This window comes from Ursus americanus, chromosome 29 (genome assembly GCF_024610735.1).
Source record: "Ursus americanus isolate L20-20 chromosome 29, mUrsAme1.1.p, whole genome shotgun sequence".
Lineage (NCBI taxonomy): Eukaryota > Metazoa > Chordata > Mammalia > Carnivora > Ursidae > Ursus > Ursus americanus.
The window spans coordinates 29,291,958-29,315,967 of NC_142155.1; the positions used below are offsets into that span (position 1 = coordinate 29,291,958).

A 24,010-nucleotide genomic window follows, 5' to 3' on the forward strand; every position below is an offset into this window, starting at 1 on the left:
ATCGGATCGGCATACTGCAGACCCACACCAATCCAGTTTACAAGTGACTGAGAAGCCAGAATGACAGTAGAATACACTGTCCAGTGAGTTGGGTTCAGTTCCCACCCAGCTAGCTACCTTTGTGATATTGGGCAAATCACAAGTTTTCTAGGTGTTCCTGTCTTATCTGTGCACTTGGAATGTTAGTGGTTTATAAAGATGTTCCAAGAGCCAATGCCTTAACATAAAACCAGGGAGACTATAGTGATGGTTATTATACTGTCATTTCGGTTGTTGTCTCCATTATAACTGTACAGGTCAACTTACAGGACTGAATAATAGATCAGAAAATTGCTTTTTGAGCATAGGATGAGAGTGCCAGAAGCCAGAAGTCCATCAGGAGTGCCTCCCTGGGGCTGGAATGGCTGGGCACACTGTTGGTTGACCTAAAGGACACTATTGCCAGAATCTGCAGACCCTTCACCCAGGCAGTGCTGGATCAGCTCCACGGCAGTTTTAATCCTTGGCTTACGTTTTTCTTAATTTCATGAAATCACCACTTTTTTGGTCTGGGGGCCTCTATGGGGTTATACTCGTTTTTAGGAGTAGCAAAGGAATCACCGATGATTTTGTTTGGGTTTGGCTTTCAAAACAGCTGTTTCGGGGCTATTTATTGTCCTTCTAGGATTCGCTCCTTCTTGTGGCTCTACATTCAGGAAGTGAAATTTGCAGGAGGGAACCTAATTAGTCCCCAGGAGGGGCTGCGGATGCTGAGTGCTCAGAGAAGGCGGTCCATTCCTTTGACGTGTAACAATGGGAGTGTGTGCTGCTTTTTTTTTTAGTTCATGAGAAGAGAGTAGCCATATATAAAGACCTTCCCTCCCATGCCTGTATTTGTCTTTAATTTTATTTTTTCTCTGGTTTAGGGATTGACATCCTGAAACTCGTTGCAGCCCAAGTGGGAAGCCAGTGGAAGGACATCTATCAGTTTCTGTGCAATGCCAGTGAGAGAGAAGTGGCTGCTTTCTCCAACGGGTACACGGCGGACCACGAGCGAGCCTACGCCGCTCTGCAGCACTGGACCATCCGGGGGCCCGAGGCCAGCCTCGCCCAGTTAATCAGCGCCCTGCGCCAGCACCGGCGCAACGATGTCGTGGAGAAGATTCGGGGACTGATGGAAGATACGGCCCAGGTAATGTACCTGGGTTGCTGGTCTTTCCAACAAACCTTTCGGTCCTGTGCTCAGATTTTACCAGGGATGTATAATAAGGAAAAATACTGATATTAGGTGTTTTGGTTCACACACGCACTTCTAGGGCAGTGGGTCTCCGTGGCTGTCCATGACAATCGTCTAGAAACTTTATTTTATTTATTTATTTATTTTTTAAAGATTTTATTTATTTATTTGACAGAGATAGAGACAGCCAGCGAGAGAGGGAACACAAGCAGGGGGAGTGGGAGAGGAAGAAGCAGGCTCATGGCGGAGGAGCCTGATGTGGGGCTCGATCCCAGAACGCCGGGATCACACCCTGAGCCGAAGGCAGATGCTTAACCGCTGTGCCACCCAGGCGCCCCTTATTTTTTTTTAACCTGTGTTTTTTAAAAAAGATCTTATTTATTCTTTTTTAAAAAAGATCTTACTTATTTGAGAGAGAGAGAGAGTGAGCGTGCTCACAAGCGGGGGGTGGGGTGGGGGAGGGAGAGAGGGAGAAGCAGACTCTCCCAATGTGGGGCTCCACCCCAGTTCCCTGGGATCATGACCCCAGCAGAAGGCAGACACTTAACTGACTGAGTCACCCAGGCGCCCCTATCTAGGAACTTCAAAAGAATTCTGATATTTGGACCCCACCGTAGACCAGTTAGATCAGAATCTCTAAGGGGAGGACCACAAATCAGTTTTTAAGAAGTTCCCTAAAGATGCTAATGTGCAAAGCTGAGAATCGTGTTTGGGGGATGTTCTAGCATCAGACTGTACAGCCAGATCTGCTGCTTGTTATCCCATTTACAGTCTCATTTTGCATAACACACTTGGAACAAACCCAAGAAGGAAGACTTTTTTTTTTTTTTTCCTCTTCTCTCCCCTCCCACCCACTAATCCCCAGGATATTTTTTGTGATGCAGTTTAGGGAAGCTCGGTCTTACCTTCTGGGGATGCAGTTGGTGCTGACAGCAGTGGGTAACAGGACTGAGCGATCCTTTCTCCTGGGCTTGTTCAATCTGTATATCAGATGGGAACTGAGGGGACCCAGGAGTGTGATTTACTGATAGTCGCTGGTCACTGGGCTTTGCCCTGGGAGCCAGGCAGCACTGGATTTGAATCCTGGCTCTGACACTTATTAGGTGGTTGACGATGGGCAAGTTCCTTCAGCTTTCTCTGCTTCTGTTTTCTCATGTGTAAGCCAGCCTTAACGGGCTAATTAAGATTAGAAATGAAGTACATGGGATGCCTGATGCATTGAAGGTGTTTTACAAATGGTAGTTATGGTCATAACATAACTGATTTTACTTCGTTTCTTTCCTTAATCATAGTACGTGTCCCTGAAAGGCCATGAATTAAGTACACGTTTGGATATTGACTTATATGTCTCACAGACTTCGAGTAAAGTTTCCGAATATATTTCCAAAGTAAAGGAAATGTTGCCACCGAGACCTGATAAAACCCACTTAATTTAAAAGGCCATTCTGTCGCTGTTATTCTCCAGTGCTCTAAACGCATTACCTAAAGAGCTGGAGAGAGACTTTTCCCCATCAACTCTAATTCATGACCATTCTGTACCAAATTTTGTACATCAAGGGACTCGATTTTATACATGGAAGAGGTCCAAGTGCCTTTATTTTTTTTATACTAATAGTGTAGTCTTTCTTCTCTACGGAAGTAAACGTCCATCAGGTGGATCTTTTTTTTAAGTGTCTGGTTAAAATTTATAGGTGCTAATCGATGCCAAAAGTGGTCTTTAAACTCCTGGTGTATTTTTAACTTCTTCGACATGTGGAATTTCCAAAAAAAATATTTATGAATAGATGGAGTGGTAAACATTCAAAGGCACACGCTAGTGTCTTGTGACTTCCTGAGAAAGATACCAGAAGTATGGCTCAAACATGAATGGGCTTCCTTGGAATGTCGACTTTAAGGAACAAGCTGGTAGGATAAGCAGACCTGAAGAAGGATCCAGATACTGGAGAATAAGCCGTTAGGGCTTTTTGATGATACTTACAAGAGAGATAAAATGTGGCTGATGTTAGGATTTGGTTAAATGGAATGTTTGATAAAGTGGAAAGATGAGCATGATGAATTTTTAAGGGAAAAGGAGGCTTCTCATTAGAAGTAAAACCGTGGGAAAACGTAAACATGGGGAATTGGAAAAGCATAAATGTTAATGCTGTTATTACTAAATCCAGGTGGCACGATTAGAAGTAATTTTTCTTTTTTTTTTATTTTCTGTAATGAAAACATGTTACTTTTGTGATTTAAAGTATTTCTTCAGATGACTAAGCTGAAGGGGCACCAGGGAAAGGATAGGTGGGGCTCTGCTTGTGCTACATGGAGAGAGGGAGGCCCCCCGCATTTCGGTTTCGGGAGCAGATCGTGGTTTGTGTGACAGTCCATCCTTCCTTGTCAGGGTTGACTGAGGTTTGGGATGTTAGATCAGATTTGTCAAAAAAATTCCTAAATTTACTTTGCTTTTGGCTTCTGCAAGTCTGTCTCGTTTTCAGTTGTACACTCAGCATTTAGAATTTGGTCCTGGTCTTTGCGGTACTTCTCTTTTGGGGGGGAGTGCGGATGGTGGTAGGGTATTGACTGTAACAAATGACTTTTGTTTGTTTCTCTGATGATTCTGTTGAGGTCCATACATATCTATTGAGCACCTGCTTTATTCCAGGCGCTGTCATAGGTGCTGGGAAAGGTGGGCCCAAAGTCTCTGTGGAGGAGACTGCGTATCAAGGAGAGTGACTCATAACAAAAATCACGGAGTCAGTGAATAAGAAAACAACAAAGTACCTAGTCCCCAGTGCCAAACTCTTGGACCCTTTAATTCTTTCCTCTTATCTCATCTATAGCCAACAAGATTCTAATATCTACTTTTGATGATACTTACAAGAGAGGTAAAATGTGGTTGATGCAATGTTAGGATTTGGTTAAATGGAATGTTTGATAAAGTGGAAAGATGAGCATGATGAATTTATTCCAGGAATAAATGAAGTACTTATTTTATGAGGGAGCGTGGCATCAGTGCATCCCGTAGCTTTCTCGGAGGTTCTCGCGTAGCCTCTGCGTGACGACGGAGGCTAAGAAGCCGATATTAAGCTTCTCGCTCCAGGTTTTAATAATGCCCATCATTGTCTAGCGACATTGTGGACCCAGCTCTCGACTCTGATTTTAATAGCCAATGAGCCTGGATTTCTGCCTGCCAGCTCTTACTAATCACACAGTATGGAATTGTCTGCAGGTTGTCTCTGAGATTAGTTGAGTCAAACAAGACACAGAGTGCGGGGGGCATAATTGAGACTTACTCTTCCCACTTCATGATGGATTTGTAGTCTTTCTGTACTGTGGTAGTGCTGGCGACTTGAGACTTGGCCCTAGGAGTTAATGGAACCTTAATGTGTAAAAATGACTGTGTGTGTGTATGTTTGAAAATGGCTAATGTTTTTTTTCCTATTCACGAACCTGAGAGCACCCACACTCTGTTCCACTCAAAGGATTAGCCTGGTGTGCCTTTTAGTCACCTCTGTCAGGAACAGCTGCTCCGTTATTAACCATGGTGGTCTATTAGCCATTTTTTAATTAAACACATCTAGAGTCTGCCTTTTTCTTTTCTTTTTTTTTTTTTTAAAGAAATACACTTCTTTATGTACTAAAAATATTATATAGTAATATTCACTTTTTGGTGCACCGTTGAGTCCTTTTTTAAGGAAACTGAAGGTTTTAGGAGCAGTTTTAGGTTTAAAACAAAATTGAGAGGGAAGTACAGAGATTTCCCATATACCTTCTGCCCCAACTTATGCATAGGCTCTCCCACTGTCAACACGCTTATCAGAATGGTACATTTTTTTTACCAAGGGGAAACCTACACTGACATATAATAATCACCCTAAGTCCATACGTTAGAGCTCACGAGGTTGTGTATTCTGTAGGCGTGGGCAAATGTATAATGGCATATATCCATCATGATGCTAGCATACGGAATATTGAGACTGCCCTGAAAGTCCTCTGTGCTGTGCCTGTTTCTCTCTCCCTCCTACCCCACCCCTGACAACCACTAATCTTTTTACTGTCTCCATGGTTTTGCCTTTTCCAGAATGTCATATAGTGGGAATCATGCAGTCTGTAGCCCTTTTCGGATTGGCTTCTTTCACTGAACTCACATGCTGTTAAGGCTCCATCATGTCTTTACATGACCTGACGGCTCAGTTCTTAGCTCTGAATAATATTCCATTGTCTGATTGTACCAGTTTATTTATCCATGCACTTCCCTGACTCTTTCTTTATCAGAGGTACAAGTTGTGGTTTTCAGTTCAGCGTCTGAAGCCTTCCAGAATCCTATGCGTTCTTCCCGTCCAGGGCACCAGCATTTGGTTTAAGTGGCAAAGCGGGGGGACAATGGTTGGAAGTTACTGGGACTTTGCCAAAGCTATTTAAAAACCCTAATACAGCATTCCAAATGGTATGCTATCTCTTTTTTTTTTTTCCATTCTTTTACTTTGATATTTTTCCCCCCTGAGGCTTTATTTAAAGGAAGTCTTTTGTAAGTAGCATATACTTAAGGTTTCGAAAAAATCTAGTCCGACACTGTTTGTCAGTGAATTAGAGAATTTCAGTGTGGTTACATTTCTCATGTAATTACTCATATATTTGGGTTTAAATCTAGCATCTGATTATTCATTTTGTATTTGTCCTGTCTCTCTCTCTTTTTTTCTCTTCTTTCTTGCTTTCTTTTGAATTAATCAAGTATTTTTTATTATTCCACTTTTCCTCCTCTTTTGCCTGGTTACAAATGTTTTACTTTACTTTTCATGGTCCCCATAGAGATTACAACTTGCACACTTAAATCATGGGAGACGTTTCCCGAGCGTGTACTTCTTACTGTTTCCAAACAGCACAACAGCCTTAGGAGACTTTAATTCTATTCATCCTTCTCTCGCATTTTGTTTTTTTATTGTCATGAATTTTAACACTGCACATTTCTTAGCCCCCAAAAGGCATAATTGTTATGGTTTTACACAGTCAGGATTTACATGGATTTACCTGCGTATTGATCTTTTCTGTCATTCTTCATTCCTTTCTGCCACTTCAACTTCTGTGTGAGGTCATTTTTCTTTGGCCTCAAGAATACTTAGTGTAGGTTTCCAGCAATAACTGCTGTTTTTCCTGTGTCTGGAAAATGCCAACTAAATAAATAACTTGCGCTATTTGCCCTTTTTTAAGAGATTTTATTTATTTATTTGACAGAACTCAGAGAGAAAGAGAGCATGAGCGGGGGGCGGGGAGGCAGAGGGAGAGGGAGAAGCAGGCTCTCTGCTGAGCAGGGAGCCCAACTCGGGGATCGATCCCAGGATCCTGAGATCATGACCTGAGCTGAAGGCGGATGCTTCCAGCTGAGCCACCCAGGCGCACCTGCCCTTTGTTTTTGAAGGATAGCTGGAAAAGAGAATTTAGTTTGACTGTCATTTCCTTTCGATGCTTTCCTGTCTAGATTTAAGTCTCCCCTGCTAAGGAGCAAGCGGGATGATGTGATTTTATGTTCGTATCTATGTTACATAACAAATTAGGTGACAGTATTATACCAGACACCACGCAACTCCAAGATGAGTGTAGACAGGGTCTGGGCCGTCAAGGAAGCTTACGGTTGAATGGAAGAAGCATATATACTTACATAGTTTAAGGGACTAAATCCAAAAGGGTGGAAGGAGGGAAGGTGCTCGATGTACAGCTAATTGGCCATTATGGCTCTAAGTGGGAACATGAGTGTGAAGATGCGTGCCAGGTTAAATTCCTGCCCTGGCAGCTTATCACTTTGGGAACATTCTGGTAAGTTACCTGGCCTCTCTGCCTCAGTTTGTCCCTGAGGAAATGGGGGCATCATTAGTGCCTGTCCTGTGAGCTGTTGTGAGAATTAGTTGCCTGTGTCCCACAGTAAGTGTTTGGTGAATGTTTACTATTCAGAGTTGCAATTATTTCCCAGCTCTAGAGGCAAGAGAGATGGAAGAATGTTCCTAAGTAGCTCCAACTCTCATACACATAATGGATCCTTTAAGTCCTGAACTCCGGGGGTTCGTTACTGTCTGTTGGGTGGGGAGGTACTTCCAGTTCCAGCACAGCTTAAGCTGGACAGTTGAGTGTCAGGCTTGCCATCCGGGTTCAGTGCCCAAGAACTGGAAATTCCAGCTCATGGTAAATATTTATTCCTTACTGCCTGAGCAAATGTTCCTAGGCTGGGGGTGTTTCCTCTAGTGGAGAAACAAAGGTGATGGTATGTGGGAAGATAACGGTCTGCTTTCTCACTGGCTGTCAGAAAAAGGGAAACAAAATTGAGCAACTGAGTTTCTAGTTTGACTCTCTCCTCTCCTCTCCTCTCCTCTCCTCTCCTCTCCTCTCCTCTCCTCTCCTCTCCTCTCCTCCCCTCCCCTCCCCTCCCCTCCTCTCCCCTCCTCTCCTCCCCTTCCCCCCACCTTCTCTCCTCTCCTCTCTTTTCTTTTCTTTCCTGGACTTGTTATAGTCAAATAGGCTTCACCAGTGTAATCTTTTTCTTTTCTTTTTTTCTCCTGCTTGGAGGGGGTGGGCTTGTGTTTTTTCTCTTTGGAAAACCTTGGGAAAATGATTTCTTGGACTCAGATTTTTCTATTTAACATGGGAAATCAAGTGGTTATCAGAATTAAATGAGGTACTGGTTTGTTAAACTGCGCGATATAAGAAAGGGAGGTAGGAAAGCGATGCTTACTGGCTAGGTTCGGCAGGATTTGTGTTTTGAATTTCAGTATTCCTTTATTGTCTCATTTGGATAAAAGATGGAAAAGGAATTTTAAGTACGTTAAAAAATGATCATCTTAAAAACAACCACAGTAATTTAAAATACTATAAAGTGTTACTTCAGCTGTCTGCTTTGACCAGAGATTCACAAACGGAAAGAATTGGTCCCTGGGGGGGGGGGGGGGGCGCCCGGTTGGCTCAGTTGGTTAAGCATCCAGCTCTTGGTTTTGACTCAAGTCATGATCTCAGGGTTGTGAGATCGAGCCCCACGTCGGGCTCTCCACGATCAGTGCAGAGGTTGCTTGAGATTCTCTCTCTCTCCCTCTGTTCCTCCCCCACATCCATAAATAAATAAGTAAATAAATAAATAAAATATTTAAAATAAAAAAATAAAAAAGAATTGGGGCTCATCAGGCAGGGGAGTTGGGTATCTTATTGCTCCTTCCCTCCTTCCAGTAGATTAGATAGAGTAAAACAGGGGCGCCTGGGTGGCTCGGTCGTTAAGCGTCTGCCTTCGGCTCAGGGCGTGATCCCGGCGTTCTGGGATCGAGCCCCGCATCAGGCTCCTCCACTGGGAGCCTGCTTCTTCCTCTCCCACTCCCCTGCTGTGTTCCCTCTCTCGCTGGCTGTCTCTCTCTGTCAAATAAATCTTTAAAAAAAAAAAAAGATTGAGTAAAACGACACCATAATTTAACTAGTGGACCTGAAGCCACCGTTGCTGTTGTGGGCTGCTGTGTAGCAGAACGATCCTTTGTTAGAGATTCTTGATCCCTTCCAGAAATCATGCAGGAGACCTATGTCCCAGAGACAGAGTCCTCCCCCCCCCCCCCCCCCCGCCCCCAACTATAGTAGACAGTGTTTGGCGGCTGGACGGCTTTGCTCTGTATAATCAACTGCGAGAATCTCAACGGCGCCGAGAGCACTGGGCATTCTGTTTTGGCCAGGACAGTACCACTACTTCTGCTGCGGAGGGAACTACAGTCGCTGATTTTTTTTTGTTGACCAGCTGCAGGATGCAGCTGTCCTTATCTACGGTCTGACTGAGACCAACTATTTTCAGAAATGCAATACAGTGAGGGCGAGTTGAGGCAAATACCAGCTGTACGTTTAACTGCTGGCTTTTTGGCTATTCAAATTTGTCTTTGTCTTTAATTTGCCCGTTGGTCATCTCGGAGAAAATGGGGATTATTATCCCTAGGCCCTACGGTGTTAGCTGAACTTGCCTGTATCTTGCGCCTGCCCTCTGCCCTGTGACCACAGCGCCGAGGGTCATTTAAGGGCAAGTTCCTTTGCAGGGTGTGACTGTGGGCTCTGGGGAACCCCTGGTATGGTGAGAAGGGGACTTTATAAAGGGATTGCTGCCACACCATAGGCCCAGGTCCGTTCAGTGGTGCTTGCGTGGAAGTTGGTCATCGTGTACAAAAAGGCGAGATCTGTGAATAAGCCTTCAGGTGCTCAGTGTCATTTCAGGCCATTCTACTTATTGTCAAAGTCCAAGGTTTTGTTCAGTTAGTCAACAACCTTCTGTGGAGCACCAGCTGTGTGTCTGTACTATGTCAAGAAGGAAGGTGGTCTCCCGGCCTTTGAGTAGCTCAGTCACCGAGATGGAGACTCTTGTGCAAATAATGACAATTCAGTTGTGATCAGCAGATGTTAGAACAGAAGGGCACACAGGAAATTATAAGGTTGGAGCGGAAGGCGGGGGTACTGACCCACCAAAAAATACATGGAAAACAATAGCAGACATCTATTTATCCATTTGAAAGTCATTTTTTTTTTAAAGATTTTATTTATTTATGTGACAGAGAGACAGCCAGTGAGAGAGGGAACACAGCAGGGGGAGTGGGGGAGGAGGAAGCAGGCTCCCAGTGGAGGAGCCTGATGTGGGACTCGATCCCGGAACGCGGGGATCACGCCCTGAGCCGAAGGCAGACGCTTAACGACTGCGCTACCCAGGCGCCCCTGAAAGTCATTTTTAAAGAAAAAAAACCAGACTGTAGTTTCTTTCGAGACTGGGTTTTGGTCCTCATCTCTGAGACTTTCCATCTGGTTTCTGCCTACGGAGCCCTACCTACTCGATCACACCAAGGGCTTCTCAAGCCGTTGGCTCTGCGAAGAACATTTGTTTTACTGAGAACCTTGCTGTGTTTTTGCTCAGTTGCAAGCTTTTCAGAAAGCTCTCAGTGTTGTGCAATATGGAAAGTACAGGAATAAAGGTGTAGTGTCTCACTTCACGGAAGGGCTGGAGTTCGAACTTTGAATCTCTAAGAACTAATAGAAGAGACTGGTGGATCCAACAATTTGACTTTTGACTTCTTAAATTCATAGCTGGCTCTAAGGATCTGGGGAGGATTAGAGACAGAGCATAGATACTGCAGATCATGAGTGTAAGTGCCCAGTCCTGCACTTGACATTGAGTAGGGGCTCAATACATGTTTGCTGCTATCTTCTATGTTGAAATTTGAATTCTGCATTTTCCTTTTTTGACTCAAGAGCAAATGATATCACTCTGCACGTTAAGGAGAAAGGGGACCAACATTTGCTGAGTATCTTCTGTGTCCCAAACACTGTCTGGGTGCTTGACATCTGTGATGACCTAGCAAGCTTTCACGGTCCTGAGAGGTATAGGTCGGTATTAGATTTCAGACATATTTCTGTATTTTGTTGAAGGCCATGTTCAGTGTATGAAGCACCATTATACACATGACTGAGGAAGCTATTAAAACATTGCCATCTATAGTTATAAGATACATCCCTATTTGAGAGATGTTAAAATGTGAAAAAATTTACATCATAGGATTAATCAAATATGATAGTTGAGCTTGAGTGTACAGTTTATAAGGAGAAATCTAGAACCAGATTCTTGGGGTCTTGAGATTGACACACACTCTATCCTAACATGTATTCACACGGGCTTTTTTTTCTTTTTTCTTTTTAATATTGCCTTTAAGGATAAGCTGGATTAACCTAAGCAAGCTATTTAGTAAACACTAATTATGTTTCGAGCCCTGTGCCGGACACTGGAGATGCGAGATGAACACACGTGCATACAAAATACACACAAAACAAAGCACAAAGACAGGGAATCCTCTCTGAAGATGCACTGACAGTTTTATAAGAGGGCTAGCTATGCGAGCCACAATTTCGAGGAGGTTCTGTGGCTCTGAAGTGGGCTTTTATTTTTTTCCCGCGACGCAGTGTCTCCGTGTTCAGAAAAGGTAGAAGAATGTATTAGTTGATGACAACTTTCCACCCCTTAATCCACACCCTTACTTGCTTTCTCAGAGAAGCCACCGAGAGGGAATCAGAATCAATATCGCGAAAACAAGCTTATTGTCTCCATTGACTACCTGTGTTGGATATCATATGTTTGTTTATTTTTGAAGCCCAAACTCATATCTGGATAAAGCTTCATAGCTTCCAGTTTGGGCCTAGCTTCTCCATCCTATGTTTACGAGACTGTCTCTTGGTCTGTTATAACTCCTGTGCCAATAGCAGTCACACTTGCTAATGACAAATTGCATCATGGTCAACAGTAGGTTTTATGATACAGCAGTTGATTTCAACATTTTAAACCTATTCCTCCTATTTTTGGGGAGCATCAACTGTCACTCTTGATTTTCCCATTAATTTTTTTTTTTTTTTTTAAAGAGAAACTTTGATTTATCCACAGTTGGGCTTTGTCAGGGAACAGTCTGGAATGACCAACCATTAAAATGACTTGTCACCAAAAAAGAACTAGAAAAAAAAAAACATGGGGAAATTCTTCTTTGTTTTTATTCTCAGAACAGTAGGTAAGTCTCTTCTGACAATGATAGAAAACACTGAAGTCATTCAAGAAAGATTCAAGTACTTAACAATTACTGTACAAGCCAGAAAACATCATAGGCAGAATCAAAAGACAGAATAATGACTAGGAGAAGTTTTTCGCAACATAGGGTTAATAGCCTTAAAAAAAAAAATGAAGAGCTTTTACAAATTAATGAAAAGACCAATGACCCAAAAGAAAAACGGGCAGTCTGTGAACAGGAGAGTTCACAGAAAAGGAAATACTGAAGATTCTTAAAGGTGTATAGGTTTTTTAGCCTTGCTTGGAACAAGAACAATTAAAATGGAAACTTACACTGAGATACACAATTTTAAGCTCTTAGATGGTAGGGCGGGAAAAGTATGACACCATTTTTGTGTTGTGAGGGTGTAGGGAAAGAAGTACAGTACCCATTGCTGATATGTGTGTACATTAGCCCAACCCTTATGGAGAACCATCTGGTATTATCTCCCAAAGAATATGGCAGTTGACTACTGACCTTGCACTCCCAGGAATATGTCCTACATATAGTCTCACCTACCTCCGCCATGTGTGTAGAATATTACAAGTCCAAATATTGCTCGTAGCATCATTTGTAATAAAAGAGTGGAGACAGCATAAATGCCCTTCAGCAGAAAACTAGTTGTGGAAGTTGCGGAACATCCGCACAGTGGAACAGTCTGCACTTGTCGAAAGGAGCGAGTCAGCCATTTGTGTGCTAACCTCAAGAACTGTTTTTAAATGAAAAAAAGGCACAGTGCAGAACAGTGGGTGCCCCTGGCCTCCATATTGTGTTAAAAAAAAAAAAAAGTAAAAGTAGAAAAGTGTAATAAATACAGAAGAGCTGGGGTCGGGTGGAGAATATGTATTACTTATTTACTGGTGTATCGACTGTGTGGAAGAGGACTCGAGGAATTGTTAAGAGTCACCACCAGCAGGGGACCGAGTAGCTGAGTACTGTAAGCCAGAGGTTAATAAGGGAGAAGTATTTTTCACAGTAGCCCCTTTCATACTTTTGGAATTGTGTACCAGGTATATTCTAATTCTAATGGCACGCACCCAGCTAATGATTTTATTAAATAAACTAATTTAATCAAATTGAGCAAGCTCAAAACACTTGGAGTCACTGAGATGAGCTTGAGCCTTCTTATCTCAAGGTCACGAGTTTCCTATGAAGTTACTTTCTATCTTCCACAACGCCTTAAGGCAAGCTCGTAAGATTCGTGCCGCTTCTTTTCATGGTTAGAATTGTTCAAAGGCTTTTTTGTGGGAAAGGCTTCCTAATGGGTTCTCAGTGAGTGAAGTTTATAGGGAAGCCCACGTCATTTCCAACAGTATGATCTCCTCATGTGTCCATGGGGCTGAGCTCTTGCAAGGCTCAGCAGTATGTCTGAATGTGAGTGAGCTCCAGCTCTGAACCAGGAGAGCCCACTTACTCTTTCTATCATCACTTCCTTTTTCGAGAAGGCTAGTCAGTGAGTCAGCTCAGGGCTGCAACATTACCGTTGATGTCAGCAGCCTGGACAGCTTGCAGACACATGCGCCAGCAGCTGGGCGGGGCTCACCCTCCCTTCCTTCTCCCTCCAGAGCCAGCTGGTTCTTACCAGCTCTGGCAGCTTCGTACAGCACTCCTTGTGGCTTCCTGTGGCTTTCCGCCTCTACATCCAGGAGAGGAACCGGTCCCTTGTTTCGGGCAAGGATTAGCCACCTTCACTTAAATGTGGGTGGATTCGTAGCCTTTGGGATTCAGTTTTGAAGTTAACTCTTAGAAATAAACAGAATTGACAGATGACATATACACGCAAGACTTGGCAACTACCTTGACTTGGGCTTGGGGTAGTTAAAGGAGAAACACACTCTGGCCAGCTAACCTGGGATAAAGTTTAAATATAGCCTTAAGTGAGATTGCAATCGATACAAAATACTTTCATTATGCTATGCTTGGATAGATCTAGGGTGGGTGTGAGATGTCTTTTAAAATAATTTCCCAGTGCCTTTACCATTTTCTGCCCAAGTTAATCCTCCGAGCCTCCCAAGGGTGAGTTCCTTCGTTCTGTGGGCTCTGCTGGGGCTCCCAGCTCCCCGGGGGGCAGTGCAGAGCTCGGTGCCTACTCAGCTCTGCTACCGTCCTGGTCTGACACAGGGCTTCCCAGGGAAGCTGAGCAGGGCTTCTTGGCATTGCACTCCTGTTCCTGCTTCCATCCCATGACCTCCAGTGGCCCTGGGGGGATCTAGACCACATAAGGCCAGCAGTGTCCACCTGGCAGCTGATGATTGCGATTTAAGTGTTAGCCCCATTCCCTGCTGATGCAATGGGAGCACCCTCTGTCTTCCTTTCCTGCGGCAGGGGCTGGGCAAGAGAAGAAAGAAGGAAAGATAACAACAGGCTAAAGAATCAGAAGCCTAGGAAAAGTTTGGGGAATTTTTGTCTTATAGTTATTTGGCTCTTAGCCCTTTTGTAAAATTATTTTCTGAACTAAAAAAATAAGGTTTAGGAAACACAGAAAAGTTGAAAACACAGTGCAGTAAACACCCATAAACTTACCACTTAGATTTAATAATTAATTCACATTTTAACATCTTTGCTTTATCTATCATCTATCTATCTATCTATCTATCTATCTATCTATCTATCTATCTATCTATCTATGTATCATCTATCTATCTATCTATCTATCTATCTATCTATCTATCTATCATCTATCTATCTATGCATGTGTATTTCTAGTTCATACTTCCACTTCCAAAACTTCCCTCTAAATTTCTTAAAACTGATACTACTTCTAAGGGCTAAGGAATCAGCATCTTCCCGTGCCCTTCCTTTTTTTCTTTTTGTTTGCCCCCGCCCCCCAAAAAATTACTGCGTAAATTTGGATTATTCTTGCCAAGACCTCTATTCTGAGTTGAATTTAATAAGAATTCACACAAGAAGAATAAAGTCATTGTCTCCTACCCATTTTTCCCTTTTATTAAGTTGGGGACCACCGCTGTATTTGTTTCATTTTTATAAAGGAAGAAATCATTGTATTTCTCAGGTGTTCTTCACTGTCCGAACTTGGAAATTGAATAGATTCAGATAATTTTTTGAGAGACAGTTGGTAACCTTCATTATCTGAACCCTCATTTATATCTGAAATCGTGGAACTACATAGATTTAGATAACAAAGCTTTCCTTATTATCTGCATTCCTGTTCCCTAAACACAGGAGCTACATAGATTCCGATATCTAGATACTCGTATGGCAAGGGAGATGGCCCTTGCTTTTATCAGAGCCTGTTCTTACATACTTATTAGACCTATAGGAGGTCATGAAATCTAATTTGATTTCGATTACATGAGCACGTGGGAGAGCAGGGGAAACAAGCTTGAGATACTGTCATCATCCTTAAATAATTTTAGTTATGTATTTATTTGTGACTGTAATTCCTTTGAGATAAAGCTTTAGTGGAAATTGAATGTGTCTTGTTTTTTTAAACAGTCACTGGTCTGTTGGGATCTGGAATATTTTCAAATACAGAACCAAGTTCTTGGGCCACAGTTGAAGTGTCTGATATTTACAGCATCTCTCATCTTTATCTCAGGGCCAGAGTGGAAGCTCGCAGACCCTGGCCTTTTGCCCCTTCCCTCTGGCTCAGAAGCCGGAGCAGCTCCTTGTGGTCGTGTGATTGCTTGTATTGAGTGTACAGGGGTTTGACATTTCCTGTAAATGCCTAGTGGGTCCGGACAGAGAAGTGACATGGCTCAGCAAGGAGGATCACTTGGAAACCAGATGGACCTGATCCTGAATCCTCGCTTTGTGACTTTGGGCTGATTATGCAACCCTCTTAGTGGCTCCGTTTTCTCATGTCAGATGAAGCTCGTAAGAGCTACCTTCACAGCAAACGGATTACTTATATTTCGTGCTGAATCATTTTGCACAGTACTGGTAATGCTTTATTTCTTAAAGTCCCTCTTGTTTACTGGATCTGAGCAAGAAGTTGGTCAGCTCAGATGGAATAGCAATTCGTTTTCACTGAATTTAGCAAATGGGCTTTGAAAAACCATTATTAAAGTGATGGAAAATTTCACAAATGTGGCATAGGATTTTCTCTTCTTTTTCAGTGTTAGATGAGGTCTGGAGGGAAAGTTCAGTGGAAAGGGTAGCCTTTGACTGTGAAGAAGCTTCTTCTTGAGTCTATCGGGCATGTCTGGCTATAGAGGGGGAAAGGGGGACCTTGTGGAATCCAGCTGGGTAGTGCCAGGAGCCAAGGGGTTAAGTTGAACCACTTTAGCAGATTGGCAAGGAGCATCTCGGCTGGGTAATTAATGCTTCATTTCAGGGGGTCATTGATGCATCAAAGTTGTTAATTAGTTTTATGAAAACAGATTGTGCAACTGCAGGGAGATAGTAATTGGGTAGTAATTGAAAATAACTCTGGTAAACCTTAGTTGAGTGCACCAGTTGGGGGTAACTTGGAAGGAGAAAGGGCGTTGGGTTGGGTGGGTTGGGGGTGGGGAGAATGACATAGCAATTGTAGGGCAGATAAGGAATAAAACATCAGTTGAACAGAGATGACCTGGTCTAATCTTTTTTGTTCAGAAGTGAGGAAACAGGTCTAAGGAGAGCAGGGGTTTTTCTAAGACCACACAGCTAGTTAGAGGTCTATTTCCTTTCTTCCCTTGCAGTGACATCCCAGGATATTAATGACTTTGATGTCTAGGAGTTGACAGTGAGGAACGTACAATGCATGCTGGGAAGACCGCTTCTAAGGCTGAACGTGTACTTAGGAAAGCTGCTAGATCACAGGAGGGAAGAAAGGTGGTCTTAGAACCCTGTTTCATTTATAAATCACTTTTGCCATGACCAAGCCTTGCAAGGATGTCCCTTTACCACCCATGGCTGCACCGTCCCCAAGGACTAGAAAACTCTTCAGCCTTCCACAGTGTATCCTCTTAGGAAGGGCCAGTCAACGGGAAGTGCGTTTTGGTTTGATATTAAAAGAGAAGACTTCTTTTTGAGCTTGTTTCAAGTTGTAATTTAGCCGAGCGCCCGGAGCAGCCACTTCTCTTTGGAACCTGTAGGAGCAGAGGGTTACCGGGACACGGCTGGAAATGGCTTATTCCACCGTAGCCCAAATGCAAGTTCAATCACAAATGCCGCAGCACACCTCTATAGCCCAGAGGTGTTGGAGCCCACAGATTTCAATCAATACCTTGTTGACCTCATCCATCTGGCTGGTTCCTTGTCCTCAGTGGTTCTGGTGATCAGAAAGGCAAACAGTCAGGTCAGGAGAGGAGCTCTAGGTGTGACTCAGGCGTGGAGTTGAGGTGAACCGTTTCTCTCTCTTCCCCTATCACCTGGGACTAATAAATGCAAATATCTGGAAGGACTAAGTGTACTTGCATGGAGACTCATCAGGAGGACATTTGGGGGCTCATTTGGCCAAAAATAAATTGCATGCTCTCGAAGTTCACACAATAGAACCGGTCTGGTTTTGGCTGCTGGGGGAGCTCTCCCCTCATTATCCCTGCCTCCTCCCCTTCCTGTGTGTCTTACCGTCTCTGCCTCATTTCCCCAGTGAGTCTTCCAAGGAAGCATGATTCTCTCATGGCTGGAAGGCAAAAAGAATTATATTTTTTAAGTTCCTGCAAAGGGACTTCGATTATCTGGTGGATAGATGGCCTTCGCTGGCCAAGTTTCCCGAGACGCCTTTCTCTCAAGGTTTAATATCTACCTCACTGCAATAAGTTGGGGGGCAGTGTTGCCCTTTTGTGCCTGTGAACTCTTAACAAAAGCCACAGAGGCGCTCGGCCAAGTAGGTGATCCTCCAACTCTCCTGTTCCTTGGCTACCGATATAAATAGGAACCACGGCAGCCATAACATTTTCAAGTTAGCAAAAGGAAAACCTACGGTGGTAACTGCTTTTAAAAATAACATCTATTGTTTTTATAATTATAAAAGTTCATATGTCCCTGTAGAGAATTTGGAAGGCTCGAAGAGGCATAAGGAATAAATTAAGTCACTCGTAATCTATTTGATGAATATTTGGATAAGTTTATGCTTTACAGCTTTTGCAAGAGGATGAGACCCTTTTCTGGCTTTCTTGTGTAAAGTATCTTTTAGAATCTAAATCTTTTAGTATCTAAATCTCATTAGAGGTATTCTTTATTTGCTGTGAACTCAACAGTGAACTTTCTGAATCAATAAAGAATTAATTTATTCCACATATCCTGGTGACTTCATTTCCGATTAGCGCTGTCGTAGGTCATACGATGCTGGAGCTGCTGTGCTGCAGTGCAGTTTTGAGGGTTATATAAATAGTAAGGTCAAGGGAGGAAAGAAGTTAAGTTTCTATGATTAAGGTTTTCTTTTCTTATAGGAAGAAAATGCAAATAACTTTAGAGAAATCTGGAATGCAACTGTCTGCTGTGTATCCTGCATAAAGCAAGGGATACCTATACTTACTAGCTGAATAGATTTTTTAGAAAGATGATTGTCACACGATCTCGGCCTTTGGCTATGGTTGTTAGCCCCACTGTGGCGACGCTAAAACCATTCTTAGGGGCATTTTCATATTCACTTGACTCATTGTTAATTACAAGAGAGCATTCTGCAGCATGCTGTCTTTCTGAATGATGTTGGAAATCGTGTACTTAATTTCCGTGGATAGGATCCTTTGACAAAAATGGGGGAAAATTAAATATTTAAAGTTTTGAACTAAGTTCAGGAAATGGGTGGGTGGACTCCTTAGTCTGTTGGCATGTGATTTGTGGGCAGGGATTTCTTTTTGTAAGCCAGAACAGTGCACTACATTGACTGACCATGTTGTCCAATGTAACGTTGTCCCTGAGAACCAAAGTGTAGACAAGTGCTCTTTGTCTAATTGAATGAATAAAAAATGTGTATTGGCATGAATGGCCATGTGCATTTTTGGAGAGGAGGGGCACATGCCAGGGCCCTATTGAATTAAAAAATTTAAAAGCATATACATAAAACTTGTCTGTGGATCAAAAGGGGGCAGCTGGGAATGCATTACCCAGGTCTTAAACTTGTACTGGAGTTAGAAGCGGGGTGTGGGTGGTTGTGCAGAGGACAAATGCTGTTGGAACAGTAGACACGTGCCATAATTGGTGGTCTTTGGAATCTGCAGTCGGTTGCAAGAATTTCTCAGGACTTACAGGTAGTAAAAGAGGCAGTCGTGTTTGCTTTGTGCTTTTTACAACTCTTCAGCCTAATACTTTGAAATCAGGGTCAATGTCTTCCCGATTGAGGAACTTGAAAATCTTTTGCTTGTCATGTGTGAGTGAAGTCCTGAGGGTTCTAACTGAACCCTGCCCCATGGGATCTGGCCACCTGGCTTCCAGACTTGCATCCGTGCCAGAAGAGCCAATAAAAAGATTAAGGTCAATGGACTTGGAAGATGCCACAAGTGCCTGCCAGAGTTTTAAAGTCTAGTGGCAAACGACAAGCCAAGTAGAGATATCAAGCAGACCTGAGTTGAGGGCTAGCCTTCTCCCAATGGCTGTGTGCCCTCTCTGGGCCTTACTCATTTCACCTGTAAAATGGGGTGATATCACCTATCATCTCCCCACTCCACACCTGGGTGGTTTTTACCTCCCCTAGCCAGCTGTAGCAACATCCTGACTGGTCTATTTTGTTTCTTGCCCCCCTAAAATCCATTCTCCATGTACCAGCCAACGGTCATGAAGTTCACCATCTCCATCTGAAAACATTTTGTTTGCTTGCTTCCTTGTTATTGTCTTTCTGACCCAGCCTTCCAGAATGCGAGCTTCACTGTCTCCATTAAATCCTTCAGAGTGGTACCCTGGCTCCTGTGGGGTGGTCCTCATGCTCTCCGTTCAGCTGCTTTTGCCTCTGGTGTTCTCCTGAGCTGCTTTGAAATGGGAGTCAGGAAGCCTAGGGTCTAGCCTTAGTTCTGCCTCTTACTGGCCCATAATTGAGAAAGTCACATCATTTCTCTAGACCCCAGTTTCCTTGCTTGTAAAGAGAGGGTGTATTAGTTTGCTTGGGCTACCATGATAGAGTACCACAGACTGGAAGCTGCTTTTGTCACAATTCTGGAGGCTAGAAGTTGAAAGGTGTCATCAGACTTCTCTCCTTGGCTTGTAGAAGATGGTAACCTTCACCCTCTGTCTTCACACTATGTGTGTCCGTGTCCTAATGGCTTCTCATAAGGACGCCAGTCATATTGGAGTAGGACCCAATTATCCCCTAATCACCTCTTTTTGAAGTTCCTTAGTTGGCCCTGTCTCCACGTACAGTCATATTCTGAGGCGCAGGAAGTTTCAACTTCAACATATGAATTTTGGGGGATATAATTCAACCCATACAGAGGGGAATGTACTAGATATTATCTAAGACCTTTTCCAGCTCTATGAAATTGTATTTGAAGTTGGAGTTCTTCCTCTTCACTCCCTTGTCCTGTTCCACTCCTGAGAGGTAACAGCTTGGTGCATATGCTTCTTAATTTTTTTTTTTTTTAAGATTTTATTTATTTGAGAGAGAGCGAGAGCTTGAGCGAGGGGGAGGGTGCTGGTGGGAGAAGCAGACTCCCCACTGAGCAAGGAGCCCAATGCAGGGCTCCATCCCAGGATTCTGGGATCATGACCTGAACCGAAGGCAGATGCTTAACCAACTGAGCCACCCAGGCGCCCCTGCTTCCTAATTTTTAATGCTTATACATAGCCCCATGTGTATTTTTGAAGAGTTTAAAAAGTGTGCGTGTGTGTGTGTCTGTACATATGTATGTGTGTCTAGCAATGATGTAAGTTGTGGACTGTCAGAACAGCAGCATTTATCTATAAAACATTAAATGGAACAAAAAGAACACCTGAGGGGGTTTCAGTTTCCTTTTTTTTGTCAACAGTTTTTGAAGTATATAATAAAAAACATTTTTGTTTGTTTCCTCCTCCAGCTGGAAACCGACAAGCTGGCTCTCCCGATGAGCCCCAGCCCCCTTAGCCCGAGCCCCATCCCCAGCCCCAACACGAAACTTGAGAATTCCACTCTGCTGACGGTGGAGCCTTCCCCTCTGGATAAGAACAAGGGCTTTTTCGTGGATGAGTCGGAGCCCCTTCTTCGCTGTGACTCCACATCCAGCGGCTCCTCCGCGCTGAGCAGGACGGGCTCCTTTATTACCAAAGGTAGGGACATTGGCAGGACCGCTGTAAGGAGTATTCGTTCTGTAAGCCTCCCCCAGAGGAGCCCCCGGGGTTTCTCCCTGGCCAGTTCCACAATCCAGTGGGATTTGGGTCATTTGGGTGACTTGCCCGGCAAGACCTATCGTAGACCCCAAGACATCACCAGCCAGCCAGCCAGCCTGGACCCACCCAGGTCTTTACAGCTCTGATTATCTGGCCGAGAGTCTGCATTGGTCGCCCTTTATCCTCATGATGCTATCGAAGGTGTTTCGGGAAGGTCTGATAAAATGTAGTCTGGCAGGTTTTTTTGAAAATTATTTACCAGGTTTGTAGAATCCAAGGATTTAAAGTATAACCTATCTTGTGAGTCAGAAGTGTTGGTTTCAGTGACTCAAACAAATTGGAATAGCAGTGTTTTAAATATTGTGGGTTAGTACATTTGGTAAATAATTTGCCACTTGGCAGTTTTTAATGGCAGGATAGGGATTGGCAGGCATGCTGTATTGATCACAGATTTTTGTTTGAAATTTCCCAGTTTGGGTAATTCCATTTATAATTTTCGTGAAAGGGTTGTATTTTATGTTATGCTGTAGTTGGTGATTATAAAATATGTCCTATTTTCTATACTTCACCCATTTAGATGATCTATTTTGTATTTATATGAAAGATTTATATTTTAGTTTGTATTTTATGTTCCATGTTCTATTTTAGGGGAAGCTTTTTATAAGAGTAATGAAAGTTATAGTCATTCCCCTCCTTGCGTAAGGTCTGACCCAAGAAGCAGTATTTTCTTATTTGTGTGCTTTCATTCTTAGCAGTTTAGTTTTAAAATTTATCAGTGTAATTAGAAAGTCAGATGAGCAGATTAGATTGGCTTGGAATTTTTGAGGGGCATAGGTGAACTGATGTCTTTTGTTTGGTAAACACAGACGGGGAGAGTGGTTTTTTGTTTTGTTTTGTTTTATTTCTTTAAGTTTCTGTAAGTATTTCAGCATTCTCCTGAGTTTTAGAAGAATCTAGAAGTCTTTTAAGTCTAGGCAAAGTCATACTAATGACAATCGACAACCCATTCAAGTGGTTCCTCGTCTGATCGCCATGAGTCAAATCTTGTTTGTTATCTTAAGTGCAGGGCACGTACAAACTACTGTGTTCTTTAAAATGTGCCAGAGGTTCCCTTCCTCACCGTGAGGGTAGGGGTGGGGACAGCCTGCGGGGAGGGGAGCTGTCCCTCCTAGCGCTCCTTCTCTCCTCGGTTTCCCCAGTACAGTCCCTTACCTCTGTCCCCTTCCCTCCTCTCTCCTCCCTGCAGAAAAGAAGGACACAGTGTTGCGGCAGGTACGCCTGGACCCCTGTGACTTGCAGCCTATTTTTGACGACATGCTCCACATTCTGAATCCTGAGGAGCTGCGGGTGATCGAAGAGATTCCTCAGGCTGAGGACAAGCTGGACCGGCTGTTTGAGATTATCGGAGTCAAGAGCCAGGAAGCCAGTCAGACCCTCTTGGACTCTGTGTATAGCCATCTTCCCGACCTATTGTAGAACCCGAGGGATACTGCACTCTGGAAATGACTCAGTTTAGTGGCAGGGTGGTTTTTCGTTGGTTTTGTTTTTGTTTTTCTAGTTTTTTGGGTGTGTGTGCGCGTGCGTGCACGTGTGTGGGTGTTTAACAGAATATATGGCCAGTGTTTTGAGTTCTTTCTTTCTTTTTTTAACCCATCTAGGAAGTTAGTTTATAAGTCTTCTCAAGGTGTAACTGTTGAAAAATACCCACCACTAAAGTTTTTTAGGTTCCATATTTTCTGTTTTGACTTCTTTATGTATTTTCAGCATTGTTCTGTGCACTTTAAATTCACTTAACGTACCACGAATGCAGTGTGGCTTTCCCTGCACACTGGATTGTGAGGCTCTTAACATCTTAAAAGTATAATGGCATCTTGTGAATTCTCTAAGCAGTCTATATGTCTCAACATCACATCTGCTTTTTTTTAAATGATTACTATTTTTATTATTGTTTGTAATTTACCAATTTTCTTAAGGGTTGAGGAAATGTAATACCCCGTTGAGTTACTGTAATACAATTAGATCTTGAGTTCTCTTTGTAGTATGCCTTGGTGTATAGTTCATATTCATGGCTGAAACTTGACCACACTGTTGCTGATTGTATGGTTTTCACCGGAGCACCGTGTAGAATGCTTGATTACTTGTGCTCCTCTTACGCTATTATGCTCTGGGCTGGAGACCTGAAATCCTCAAGCCAGCAGAACTTGCTATTTAAGTGGCTTGACAACTGGGCCACCTAAGAACTTGAACTTCATCTTTTAGGAATTGAGCTGTTCTGGAACATACTGCTGCACTTTGGAAAGTCACAACTGAGTGCCGGTGGCACCTTTTTCCATTGGGAATTTGCCCAGCTTTGCTTTAAAAGATGTCTTGTTTTTTATACACACATAGTCGGTAGGTCCAGTCCGCCTCAAGGCCTTGGTCTTGGTGGGTCTCCTTCGTCCTTCAATCACTTTAATTAAAAATGGCTGCAGCTGTAAGAACTCCTGTCTGATATATTTGCAACTCTGCTCCCATTTATAAACCTGCTCTCTCTAATGCTCCGTTGGCAGACTCGAATGCAAAGGTGGTGTGGACTCCCTTCGTGTGGGCGGGGTTTATGGGTCGTGGTGAGGGACTGATAACAGAAAAATGCCTTCAAGTGTACTAATTTATTAATAAATATTAGGTGTTTGTTACTTGAGTGGTTTGAGTGTATTCACTACTTGCCTTATACATGTGCTCAAGTTACAACTCTTTGGTGAGTCTCTTGGAAAAAGACGTGTGTACCCTAAAAATCGCAGCCTTTCGGGTCTATAAATCATGCAGATTAACAAAGCTTTGTGTCTGGAAGAGTATCTGGAGATAGTAGGGGAAGGATGGCCCAGCATTAAAGATGACCGAGCATTTCCAGGTTACTGTCTTTCGAGGGTAAATCTGAGGCTCCTGTTCTGGAGTTTGCCCCTATTTTAAGAACTGAGGATTTGGAGGGGGAGAGGTGGAAATGATGACCAGGCCCTGGAGGATATTCTTACTCGTGTCCACCTAGGAAGTTTACCACTCGTGGGGGGGT

General features: G+C 43.2%; 1 protein-coding gene across 1 annotated transcript in view; it reads left to right on the top strand.

Annotated features, from left to right (window-relative positions):
* Positions 1-23,636, top strand: part of TNFRSF21 (TNF receptor superfamily member 21) — a 70,176-nt gene extending 46,540 nt beyond the window's left edge. Inside the window, exons 4-6 of the mRNA XM_045801924.2 lie at positions 906-1,171; positions 20,673-20,901; positions 22,208-23,636. Of these exons, the coding sequence (XP_045657880.1) occupies positions 906-1,171; positions 20,673-20,901; positions 22,208-22,437 (725 nt within the window). The 3' untranslated portion in view covers positions 22,438-23,636. The remainder of the gene's footprint in view (positions 1-905; positions 1,172-20,672; positions 20,902-22,207) is intronic.
* The last annotated feature ends 374 nt before the right edge of the window (positions 23,637-24,010 follow it).